This window comes from Carlito syrichta, unplaced genomic scaffold (assembly GCF_000164805.1).
Source record: "Carlito syrichta isolate Samal-C Ts95f unplaced genomic scaffold, Tarsius_syrichta-2.0.1 Scaffold304675, whole genome shotgun sequence".
In the NCBI taxonomy this organism is placed as follows: domain Eukaryota; kingdom Metazoa; phylum Chordata; class Mammalia; order Primates; family Tarsiidae; genus Carlito; species Carlito syrichta.
This window is the reverse complement of record NW_007248771.1, coordinates 552,918-565,487: the sequence shown is the minus strand read 5'-3', so window position 1 is coordinate 565,487 and position 12,570 is coordinate 552,918. Positions and strand designations below refer to the sequence as shown.

The window sequence follows — 12,570 nt, the reverse complement described above, 5'->3', positions numbered from 1 at the left end:
CTTCCAGCTCTTCCCAGCAAGCAGCTGAGCCATGGCAGGTTTGGTGATGGCCCTGCCCCTCCTGTTGCAGGTGTTTCCGGCCAACACTGATGCCACTGAGGTGGTCCTGAACCGGCTGCATGCACCACTTCTGACGCGGTTTGTGAGGATTCGCCCCCAGACGTGGCACGCGGGCGTGGCACTGCGCCTGGAGCTCTTTGGCTGCCGCGTCACAGGTGAGGGCTCCACAGCAGGAGCTGACCGTGACCATCACCTCCTGACCCCAGCTCCCTGCCCCCAGCCCTCTGCAGAATGCAAACAGCACCGTATCACCTCCCCAGAAGTGACTCGAAGCCTCAAGTCCCACCAGAGTTTGTTCATTCATTCCTGCATTCTATATTTATTGTCTACTGGCAGACACTCACTGAATGCTAACAATCACCTAAGGTGTGTTGTCTTTTATTGTCGCTATGAGGACCTGTGAGGGCAGTGTCTCCTTACTTGACACATGAGGAAGCCCTGTCACCCAGCCAGTCAGTGGCAGAGACAGAGTTGAGGCAGTCTGAGCCCTAAAGCCCCTGCTCTTAACACTCTCACCACCTCAGCTGGAGCCAAGAGCTCTGCCTGGTGCTCTGGTTATGTGGGAACACCAAAGGTCCAGCTCTGCTGGGCACACAGGCATGCTGGGCAGATGCGTTCATAAACTCATAAATAAATGTGAACTGCTGCCCACATGCCATGCCCATGTCCCTCACTTTCTCTTCTGGTCTCTCTGGTCACCAAGCCTTCAAGTAAATCCTTTGACCAACAGTTGAAAAATAACCTATTGGGTACAGTGTTCACAATTTGGGCTATGGTGACCCTAACAGCCAGACTTTACCACTCTGTGTGCTAGAAATGTGCATAATGGTGCAGTGGCTCACACTTGTAATCCCAGCACTTTAGGGAGTGGAGGCGAGAAGATTGCCTGAGTCTGGGGGTTTGAGACCAGCCTGGGCAACTTGATGAGACTTCGTCTCTATAATAAATCAAAAAATTAGCTGGATGTGGTGGCATGCATCTGTAATTCCAACTACTTGGGAGGCTGAGGCAGAAAGATCACCTGAGCCCACCAGGCCAAGGCTGCAGTGGCCGTGAGCATGCCACTACACTCCAGCCTGGGCAACAGAATGAGACTCCTCAAAAAAAAAAAAAGAAAGAAAGAAAGAAAAAAAAAAATGTGCAGTTGTACCACCTAATATATAAAAAGGTTTTTAACCTGCAAAAATAAGTAGCTTAAAGTTATCACATCATAAGTGGCGGAGAGGCTGTTAGACAGACTCTGAGCCTGGGCTCTGACCATGATGCCTACATGCTCTGTGGACAGTTACTGCAGAGAAGCTAGAGCCGGCTGGCTGTGACATCTGGGGTCTTGGGCAGCTCTCACTAATAGGGCGGCCCCTTGTTGGAGGGCAATAGCTGTGACCTTTCATGCCCCCCACCCCCCACAGATGCCCCCTGCTCCAACATGCTGGGCATGCTCTCAGGCCTCATCACGGACTCCCAGATCTCTGCCTCGTCCACCCGTGAATACCTCTGGAGCCCCAGCACCGCCCGCCTGGTCAGCAGCCGTTCCGGTTGGTTCCCGCGGATCCCGCAGGCACAGCCAGGCGAGGAGTGGCTTCAGGTGGACCTGGGGTCACCCAGGACAGTGAAGGGCATCATCATCCAGGGCGCCCGTGGAGGAGACAGCATCACTGCCGTGGAGGCCAGGGCATTCGTGCGCAAGTTCAGAGTCTCCTACAGCCTTAACGGCAAGGACTGGGAGTTTGTCCAGGACCCCAGGACCCAGCAGCCAAAGGTAGGCCCTTTTTGGAGGCCCCTGCAGCCTCGCCCCAAGCAGGGAGGCTGAGCAAGTGCAGGAGCTGGCAGTGTGGATTTCCCATCTGCCCAGCTGGTGTCAAATCCCCAGAGCCCAGTCCCACCAGCGTCCATGAACAATCACACAATGCAGGTTCTGTGCTACATGCCTGATTAGACCCCTCAACCCCCACAGCATCTCCACAGTAGGTCTTGCTACTCCCACTGAATAGATGATGACACTGAGGCTGTTATGTGGCCAGAGCCTCATGGTTTGCCTGTGGGAGAGCCATGATTCAGAAGCCACGAGCTAGGCTCTGAGACCAGGCCTGACCACATCTCCACACTGCCTTTTATAGAGGCCCTACCCTGCTGCCCTCTGCAGATAGTTTCCAAAGGGGATGTGGTTTTGGAGATCAAACTATAGAAACTAGGGGCTCACTTCCAAAAATAGCTCTGTTCTCCTGGGTATTGCTGCATTGCTTGTGTTTTCCTAGTCTCCACTGCTAAATCTTCCTGCCTCTCACTGAGGCCAGGAGAAGCCAGAGACACTCATTCTAGGTCTGACGTTTGGGCCAGTAAGCCCAGTCCACCATCAATGCCGGACACCAGGAGGCCGAGAAAGGAGGGGACGTCAGGCCTCGTCCCTCTCCAGACTCGTCTCCAGGTAGGCTGCACCCTCTGATCCTCCTTATGAATTTATGAGTTATCTTGTCTCAGCAGAATAGGGCCCTAAAAGACAGGGAGGGCTGTGTGTCCGGCTCAGCACCTGCTGAGCAAACATCCCTGTTCTCCAAACAGAGGCCAGGGCTATGTAGGGGCTTTGTGACGCTGATGTGAACTCCAGCTCCCAATCTCAGAGGCTTGGCAAGGCTCAGGGCTTGGTAACCAGAGCCTTCCATAGATGCACCAGAAGTTGGACCACCAGTACCCTCCGACAGTGTTGATCCTTGCTCTTCTTCGGAAAGGAGTTGGTCTTTCCCGGGTCAGAGCCTGCCCACCCTGAGACAGTGCTCTCTTCCAGAATTGTGGGCCTAGAGCCTCCTGCAGCCCCCCAGGGGCGAGTCAGCCCCTTACAACTGTCCTTCCCAGATAAGGAAGGGTACCCTGGGTTGTTCCCCCACACCAGGTCAGCCCCTGTCTATGATTTTAGGTACTGGAGTCTACATGAGGCTCTTGGACAGGATTGCTTTCCCTAGAATAAGGTCTGGGAAACAGTCTCAAACCATCAGTGTGCAGCCAAGGGGCACTCATTAGCCCAGAAGAGGGGGTTCATTTTCCCTGCAGGCTTTCGGTGAGCCGGGAGCTACCACCCAATCCCATGCCGGGAGGAACAGTGGCAGGCCGGCTGTCCCAACTCTCTCCATCAGGGCCCTGGTGTCTGGACCTCCCCAACTCTGGGCTTTCATACATTAGAAAAAGAAGCATCCCTTTTTCAGTAAACCCAAGGACTCAGAACGGTCCAGACAGTCCAAGCTGCCTCCCCTCTCTCTAGCCAAAGCCGGTGGAATCACGTTTAGAGCTAGTTTCTTCCCTGAGCCCCCATTCCTGTCCCTGGATGACAGCTAGATCCTGGAGGTCACCACCCTGGCCCCTTCCTATTTCTCATAGTCCTGGTCCCAGACCACTTTCCCCATGATTAGAGACCTTGGTCCTGTGGCTGGGGATGTCCCTGTGTCTGTGAACCTGCTAGGAAGCCACCTTCCTGGTGGGATGTAGGTGGGGCAGGAGGGGGAGAAAGGGAAGAATGGGAGAGGGCAGGAGGGGGCAGTCCTGCCCAGAAGGACTGAGTGTCCTCTTTCTGCAGCTGTTCGAGGGCAACATGCACTATGACACCCCTGACATCCGGAGGTTCGATGCCATCCCAGCGCAGTTTGTGCGGGTGTATCCCGAGAGGTGGTCGCCAGCAGGGATTGGAATGCGGCTAGAAGTACTGGGCTGTGACTGGACAGGTGAGGCCCCACTCTGCCCTCGGTCTCGGCCGCACTGGCCTCAGGGATGCCCAGGGTGGGGGGTAGCCATCCCCACAGACCCTGCACATTCTCAGCACTGCAACCCCTGGACAGACCCTGCACAATGGTGGCACTGCAACCCCTGGACTGAGGCCCGCTCCCCGGGGGATACTCTGCATCTCTCTAAGGGCGCCTTTGCGCTCTCAAGTTCTAGTCTCTCAGAAGCACATCATGGCCACACACCACCCACCCAATTCAATTAGAACCTGGCACTTTAGGCCAGAGGGCTGCGGCTGTTGATTTAGGGAAGAAAAACCCTCAAGATAATAAAGTAATCAGCTTATGTCTGGATCTGGCCTCCAGATGTCGGCTGGGAGACTCATTTTCCTCTCAGAGCCACATCTGTACCAGGCATTTGTGTGCTAGGGAGGAACCATGTTTCAGGGAAGCTGATGGGAGCCGGACCCCTGCCCGGTATCTTGCTCAGCCCTACCCCTCTGGGTGACATGGGCCAGGGGGCACCTCTGATCCTTCCTGGAGAGGATAAGGCTAGGTTACATGGGCCTGAGGGCACCTCTGATCCTCCCTGGGGAGGGCAAGGTGGGATGACATGGACCTAGGGCACCCCTGATCTACCCTTGGGAGAGTGAGGCTACAGGGTGCACCCCTTTTTCCTTGTCTCCGAATCAGGCCCTTCCTCCCTGCCCCACCCAGGGCTTCCTGACTGCCAGAGGAGCTCAGCAAGCCCCCAGGGCCCAGCCCAATCCTATGCAGGCAGGAGCAGTGGAAAACCAGCTGTCCTGACTCTCTCTACCAGGGCCCAGGTGTCCTCATTTTCCTGTCTGTGCCAACCTGTCCCAGCTCAACCAGCAGAAGGGCACAAAGCACTCAGGGCAGGTCAGAGAAGTGCCCTGGCTCCCAGGTGGGATGCACAGCCCAGTGCTGGTGACAGAGGTGCCTACGGAGGCCCAAGTCACCTCCGACCTGTGTGCAGGTCTTCCTAGGGAGAATATCCTATAGGAAAGCACCTTGCTCCCCATCAGAAGCTGAGTTCCCGCAACTGACTGGATGTCACCTGTCCTCCAGTACCAGCTGGCTTGGTGAACAGCTGCCCTACTGGGAATTAGCATCATGGCAAGTCTGGCACTTCTAGGCCCATGGCTTTCACACGTTTTTGACCATGATCTGCAATTTAAAATGAATTTCCATCACAACCTGCCTCCCTTAGAAGCGCTCATGCAGGTGTGTAGATGAGTACGGTCATGAACAAGTGCTTAGACTTGAGACAGATGGCCAAGTTTGAGTCCTGCCTCTGCTCACTGGTGCAGTATCAACACCAAGTATCTCAGTCTCTCAGAGCCTGGATTTTCTTAGTTGAAAATGGCAGTGGCAGTCGTATAGCCATATCCCCTAGGGTCATTCTCAGGTTCAGATAACATAATACACGTGAAGGATTCCAGCTGCTGCCTGCCACCCAGCTGATCCATTATACTAAGTGAATGTAACCAAAGCAAAAGGCTCCCAGAGCAGTGCTCACTTCAGAATACATACTCCATAGTTTTTGTTGTTGTTGTTGTTGTTGTTGTTGCTTTGAGTTGGAGTCTCACTCTGTCACTCAGGCTGGAGTTCAGAGGCACACTCACAGCCACTGCAGCCTTGACCTGCTGAGCTCAGGTGATCCTTCCACCTCAGCCTTCCAAGTAGCTGAAATTACAGGCACACGCCACCACACCTGACTAATTTTTTTATTTGTTGTAGAGATGAGGTCTTGCCAAGTTTCCCAGGCTGGTCTCAACCCTGTGGGCTCAGGCAATCCTCTCACCTCAGCCTCTCAAAGTGCTGGGATTATAGGCGTGAGCCCACAGGGTTGAAACCAGCCCATACTCCATAGCTTTAAACTCTGGTCATGACCTGTTCAACAGGTTCTACAACCCCTGAGGAATATGCCATGTAGTCTGAAAAAAAAAAAAATCACAGACCTAGGCCAAATCCTCTTTCATAGAGAGGGAAAGCTGCTTGCCAGAGGCTACTCAACTGTAGGCACTCCACCTTCCCTCTTTTCCTCTGGCCTTGGTGCTGCCCCTGTACTGCTGGCCTACTTGGTGGCTGCTGGACAGTTGCTGCTGACCTCCCCTCCTGGCTTCCCCAGCCAGCCCTGAATTGTAGCAGTGCTGGTCAGAGGCTAGGCTTTCATTTCAAAGCTTGGCCAGCCCTTTCTGGGAAGATCAGAGTTGAGACACGCACACCCTCCCACCCCCACCCCACGCCCGGCCTTCCTCCTTTGAAGTGTCTGACATCTGGTTTTAATTTTGGGGAGCACTGCTGTTTGCTGGGCAGCTACCCCAGAGCACCCGGCACAACACACACCAGCTCAGCACACACAGGCCTCCTGCCGCCAGTTCTCCACCTTTGTTCATACACCCTTTCTGCTTGGTCCTGGGATCCATAGGAATCCACGGCCCTAAGCTCCTGGGGTCCATGGGAGTTTACGGCCCACGGCCCCTGGGGTCCACAAGAGTCCAGATCCATGGGAGTCCATGGTCCTTGGCCCCCAGGATCTGTGGGAGTCCACAGCCCTTTGCCCCCGGGATCTTTGGGAGTCCATAGCCCTCAGCCCCCAGGGTCCATGGGAGTCTACAAGATCTGTGCCAGCTAGCTGAGCTGTGCCCTCTACTACCTCACTTTTCCAGAAACTGTCCTCCTTGGGTTGTGAGGCTTGGTCCAACCTTGTCTGCTTTCACCCTCAGTTCCTGTCTCTCCCTGCCCCCCAAGGATAGCAGGACAAATCTGGGCCGGGTCATATCAATGGGCCGCCTCACCTGTCGCTGGTTTGTTTGTGTTTCAAATGATGACGTACCACCTTGCCACCCAGAGTTTGCTTTCCAACTGAGTTTCTATGACACAGTGACAAATCTGAACTTACAAATTAGGACACTTCGAGGTTATCTGCTATTTACGGCATGCCAGGGGCAGATGCAGCACAGGGAAGTCTGAAAGGTTAGGCATGTCGTATTTAACAGCAGAAAGGTGGGAAGCCAACCGTGAACAGGCTATTCAGTGCATTTAGCAATTTCCTCCGGCTAGGTTTTGTCAGATGGTGTCCTGAAGGGCACCGGATGTGCATGGAACAGGTATAGAGCTGGAGAGACAAGGCAAGCATCCTAGGCTGGAGACATCGCCCAGAGCATAGGGACCTCTCCCACCCCGCCCATGCCTGACTCACAGCTCCTTCATTCCCTAAATGATGTTGAAGGAATGGCTGGCAAGTGAGTCACCTGGAGCCTGGAGCCAGGTCAGATTCGCTGCCTGCTACCAGGTCAACCTCGCCAGGGTCAATGCGTGTGACTTATCGTAACTTTTGAAGTGAGATGCCATTTATAAGTCTGAAGCTTTTACTTAGAGATTTTTGCTTCCTTGTGGGGGGAGATAATTGGAAGACCCTGCCACTCTGGGCTACCTCCTTGCCCCATTTACCCAAGCCAGTCATGGCGGCCTCCTTTAACCAGGCCAAGAGCCCTAGTTGCCCCCACACCCTCCCTCCTCGTTCCCCACCACCAGGTGGCCTCCCTCCTTACAGTGGCTGTTTGCCAGGAAGCATTGGATTTGCCACATCCAGACCTAAGAGCACAGCCACAAATGACTTTCACCAAGGAGAACCTGAGCCCTTCTGGTTCACAGTCCCATCCTGCCTATTTTGTGCTGACACAAACCAGAGCTTGGCTCAGCCTGCGTGGACCCAGCATCACCTGTCACCCACCTTAACACTGTTGCGTGTGGTCATTCATGCTGGCTGCAGGACAGAGCATGGATTCCTGTCCCTTCCTCTGTCATGGCTGTCTCTGCAACCTATGACTCTTCTCACTCACTCTACACTTCTCCTGACTCCATGGAAGCGCAGAGGTGGCTTCAGGGTCTCGTGTACAAGTCACATGTGTGTCTTGGCTTCCTTCTCTGAGAGCCACACTCACAGGGAACTTTGCTCTGGGCATCTCCCCTGCCAGGTTGCAGCCCAGGCTGCTGCAACAATCTCTCCTCTTCCTCTGTCCTCACCCAGACACAAGGCCCACGGTAGAGACGATAGGACCCACCACAAAGAGCGAGGAGACTACCACCCCATATCCCATCGACGAGGCCACGGAGTGTGGAGAGAACTGCAGCTTTGAAGATGGTGAGCATGGGGATTAGAGTTTTTTGCATCTGGGGAGGTGGGGACCACAGTACAGGCTAATTGAGGTCTTTCAGGTCAGAAGTCGGGGAGATCTCAGGATGGGGTCAAGGAGGTGCGGGCACTCAGGCTGGGGGCAGTAGCTGTTTGCAACCTATAAGCATTCAGCTGTTAACAACCGGTGCAGCCCACAGTGTGACCCCTCTGGTCCTTGGATGGATGAGCATGCCTCCAGGGAGGCCTCCTCCTTTGAAACATCTCACTGCTATTCCTGTGCTACCTTGCTTCTCCTCTTAAAGGAAAGCCTCTCCTATCCTTAGAATCCACAGTTATGATTGCTTCTCCTGTGAAGCTGGGTCACTAAGACTGTGCATGTGAAGTCTGGGCCACCTGGGTGACCGTGTCTATGGAGTGCGATCTCAGGCTCATCATGACTGACCATGGTTGACTTAACTGTTTCCCTGTGTCTCTCACCTCTGCTGATATGAGAAAGTGTGAAAGTGGCTTATGCCTGTAATCCCAGCTCTTTGGGAGACTGAGGCAGGAGGATTGCTTGAGACTAGGAGTTCAAGAAAGTGTGATGGTGGTGATTCTGTAGGATAGAGGGTCCCACCCTCTGTGACTTTTGCTGCAGAACTCATTCCTTTGGACTGTTGTTTAGATAGAAGCCCCACTCCCCTCCCCAACAAGCTAATGATACAAAGCCAGTGCTATACATTAACTCTGTTCCTCCAAAACTCAGGGCTCCATGTTTTTGGATCAGTCCCACCATGTGAGAAAGCTGTGTTCCCCTCTCTGTGTCTCCAGAGCATGGCCAAGTTAGATGAAAATGGCCACTGGCAGAGTCCAGAAGTAAGTTACATTTTAAATCACGCTGCTCAGGTTCCCAAGAATTCCTAAGAAACCACAAATTCTAAAACACCTGGCATTTTGGCTAGACTTTTAAGCTTGACAGCCTCAATTTACAGTAAGTTACTGGTGGTTAATAAATGTTCATTAGACAAAATGAGGGGAGGGCAGTGAGAGGCTCAAAGTGATGGAGACTAAATATGGAGGCCGATGGTGAGGGCTGTCGGGCTGCACGTTGAAGCCGTCTGACATCTGTCGGCGTAAGGAGCTGCACTGGTTGCTCGATGGCTCCAAAAAATGGCTATGAGGAAGGACGGGAGAAAAGCCAAAAATAAACGCTGGAGTTGTGTGACTGAAAAATGATAATTCAACGCATATGCTTCTGGGAATGTGCTTTCGTCTATTGTGTGGGTGGGGGACGCTGGTGGTCAGAGTTAGCTGAATACAGAATTCTAACATTTTAATGAACTTGTTTTTGTTTTATGAAGAGATGAAGGAGACTTGGAGAATCTTCCAAGACGTGTTTCCAATAGTTTGGGAGCCAAGATTGGGGGCACAGGGGGTTAATACATGATGCTGGCTTTGCCGAGTTAGCTTTTTGGGGGGGGCAGGGAGGGTTTCCATCTAAACGACAGCTCAAAGGAAAAATTACGGGTTCTGCTGCAAAATTTCAAAAGTTTATTTTAATACAGTTTTCCCGTTTATAGTGGTTTGTTGCATTTGCGGCTTCTTTGATGATTCCTCCCTTCCCGCTTTTTGTGGAATTTGGTTCCTGAGATACAGTCTGCATGTAAACATGAGAGAGGAATTATGGCATATTGAGTTACTTCATATTTTTGAAGAGAAAAATAGAAATTCAGAAACTGTTGGGAGAAGAGGCTGGGGAGGGCTGGTCTGACTTTTCGAAGCCTCAGCTTGGTGCTTCTGTAACTGGCTCCATGTGTCACTCCTAGTCATGGCTTACTTGGCCGGACTGGACAAACACTGACTCTCCCCTCTGCTAGGGGTGGTAGAGTGGGGCAGCACCCTGCCTCTGCCTCTGAGGCCAGCAGTGCCCTGTCCCCTGGGGGAGCCCTCCTGGCCCACGGTAAGCAATTTGTTTCCACCAGTCTATTGTTTCCTTCAGATTCCTACTGCACACCCTGAGCCTTCCCTGCACAGATGTCTCCCAGGAACCCCAGGAGGGGAATCAGGAGGCTGAGCCCAAACCCGGGTCTTCCCATTTCCTTCTTTTCTGCCTCCACCCTGCCCCACTGAGTCACACATTTGACACCAACTCTTACTGGATTTTGGCATCAGGTAGATCCTTAAGAGGAGCTCCCTTGGCCCAGGCTCCAGGTGAATGCCCAGGCTCCATGGTGTGACCTCTTCCTAGCTGTCCATGTGGGAGCACCCTGCCCTCCCTGGGGTCCTTCCAGGATGGGCACGATGTGGGAATAGTCTTCCTCCTGGTCAGCACCAAGCGGGGCACCCAGGTGGTCTGGCCCCAACCTACTAGGTTTCCCGCCAGGCAAGATCTCCCCAGGGGTATGACCAGCTGTCCCAGTCTTTGGCACAAGAGGCAGATCACAAGAGGTGACAGGAGCACATAGGTCTTCCCCGTTTCTGAGGTTGCTCCCTCCACCAGCCGAGCTTCCAGTGATTCGGCCTCTCTGGATGCTAATGGGTGGCCCCTCTCCTCCTTGCACCAGACTGGCAGGAGATGAGATAACACTGTTCCTGGGAGCCAACCTTCCACAGAGGCACTGGGGAGACATTCTTCTCTGGCGTTTAGGGAACAGCAGTTTCCACATTTGCCTGCTCTCCGAGGTGGACAGAAGAGGCTGATTAGAGCCTGAAGCCATTTGGTGGCCTCATTTGTAATTGCTTACTATGGGAACTGCTGCGGACTTGGCTTTCATGCCTGGGAAGGATGAGACCAGAGGCTGACCCGAGAGCCAACCACGGCCAAGATGAGCTCAGTGAATGGGCGAGGGAACCGCGGCTTTCTCCGCACTCCATGAGGGCTTGCCAGCCGTCTAAATAGACCGCTGTGGTGTTCTCTGGGCCCGTCTCATTTGCCTTCCTGTGGGCTATTTTTCTCTCATAGACAAAGACCTGCAGCTCCCTTCAGGATTCAATTGCAACTTTGATTTCCCGGAGGAGCCCTGTGGCTGGGTATATGACCATGCCAAGTGGCTCCGGAGCACCTGGGCCAGCAGCTCCAGCCCAGACGACAGGACATTTCCAGGTAAGCCAGCCATGGTGCAGAGAAAAAAAGGGTTAAGGCTCGCCCACTCACATTCTTAGCCCAGGTTCCCTGGCACGCCCTTGACTCCCCATGGCAAAGCTAGCCTCTGCTCTTCACAACAAACCACCACAGTCTTTGTTCAAGACGTCACCCCACAGAATAGCTGGGTGGGGGTTCCCAGCCTTTCCTATGAGTCCAGCACAGCTAGAAAGCGAGGAAGGAGAGAGGGAGGCCAAGGCAAGAGTAAGGAGAGAAAGGAAGCAGGAGCGGTGGTGAGGCCCTGGGCATGGGACACGCTGACACCCTCTTGTTCCTGTCCCAGCACTGGCTGCTACATTCCAGAACCTCTTGTCAACCTCTAGCTGGGATCTGGAGAGACCACTGGCCTCAAATCAGATGGGCACTGCTCTGAGGGTGCCATTGATTCTGTAGCAAACCAAGTTGAAGGGCCAAGTGCTGCCACACCCATGGGTGTCCAGCAGAGCAAAGCCCAGGCACGCAGTCTTAGAGAGGATATCTATACCTCGTTAAGCCCGCCCTTGTGGTTTCAGAAGGCTGGTTCAGAAGCCTCTGCCAGCCCTGCAGCCAGAGAGGGCTGCCTTGGGCCCTCCTGAGCAGCTGGAAACAAGAGTTGTCAGCTCTCTCTACTGTCACATGCTTTAATGGCAGCAACTGGTAAACATGTAACAATAGGTTTTCCTGCTGGAAAAAAAAACAACAACCTGCTTTGTGATGTTTGCGGTTCTCAGTGGTGTAAATACTCTGGCCACGGTCAAGTTAAACTACAAACACGTCATTGAGGTGGCATCACAAAGTGCAGTGATGGGGCATCATAGTGCATGTGTCCGTCATGCAGACACCACAGATTATAATGATCTCGGGAGCATGGGCACCAGTGAAACCTTACGGGAACTAGGAAGTGTTGTGTCCAGTGTCTGTTACCTTAGGTTTTACCACAGTTGATTGAATGATGACTTTCTATGATTTAATTTTTAATAAGGGTTATATTTAACCATTGACTTGCAAAATTCCAGAAAGCTCACCAAGTGTACTCACAAGCTGGGATGCACTGGCTCTAGCACAATACTCAGTAGCTACTAAGTCCCCTACCCCTGACCTGGATCTTAGACCCCAGAATGTGTTTGAGAGGAAAGGGATTAGTTTTGGAAATTCTGTTGATCAGTGTTGCCAAGGTGCAATAGGAGAAGGTTAGAAGACTAAGGGGGCACACGACCTTCCTCCTGCAGGCTTCCTCAGCTTTGCCTGGTGGCCTGTGCCCTAAGATGGGCCATGTCCCTGTCCCCAGGTTGTGAGGGTGGTGGGAGGACAGAGGCCGGGAGAGCACTTGGACAGCCTCCTGACACAGCCGCCCTCGCTTTCTCAGAGGGTCGCAGCGTCTGCTCTGAAGAAAAACATTTTCATATTTCAAGTGTTTATCTCGTCAGTGTTTGAGTGCTCGGACAGATTAATATCTGGAGATCGCAGCAGCCCCGGGCAGCGGGGGTGAGCACTGACCCGCCCCAGTCTTAATCACCCTCCCCCTCCGTGAGCTGCAA

General features: G+C 53.3%; 1 protein-coding gene across 4 annotated transcripts in view; it reads left to right on the top strand.

The window, feature by feature from the left end:
* NRP2 (neuropilin 2) overlaps positions 1-12,570 on the top strand; it is a 106,444-nt gene that overhangs the window by 56,202 nt on the left and 37,672 nt on the right. For all 4 annotated transcript variants that reach the window (XM_021713685.1, XM_021713684.1, XM_021713683.1 and 1 more), the window contains 5 exons: positions 71-215; positions 1,470-1,819; positions 3,626-3,770; positions 7,825-7,938; positions 10,874-11,014. In XM_021713685.1, the coding sequence (XP_021569360.1) occupies positions 71-215; positions 1,470-1,819; positions 3,626-3,770; positions 7,825-7,938; positions 10,874-11,014 (895 nt within the window). The remainder of the gene's footprint in view (positions 1-70; positions 216-1,469; positions 1,820-3,625; positions 3,771-7,824; positions 7,939-10,873; positions 11,015-12,570) is intronic.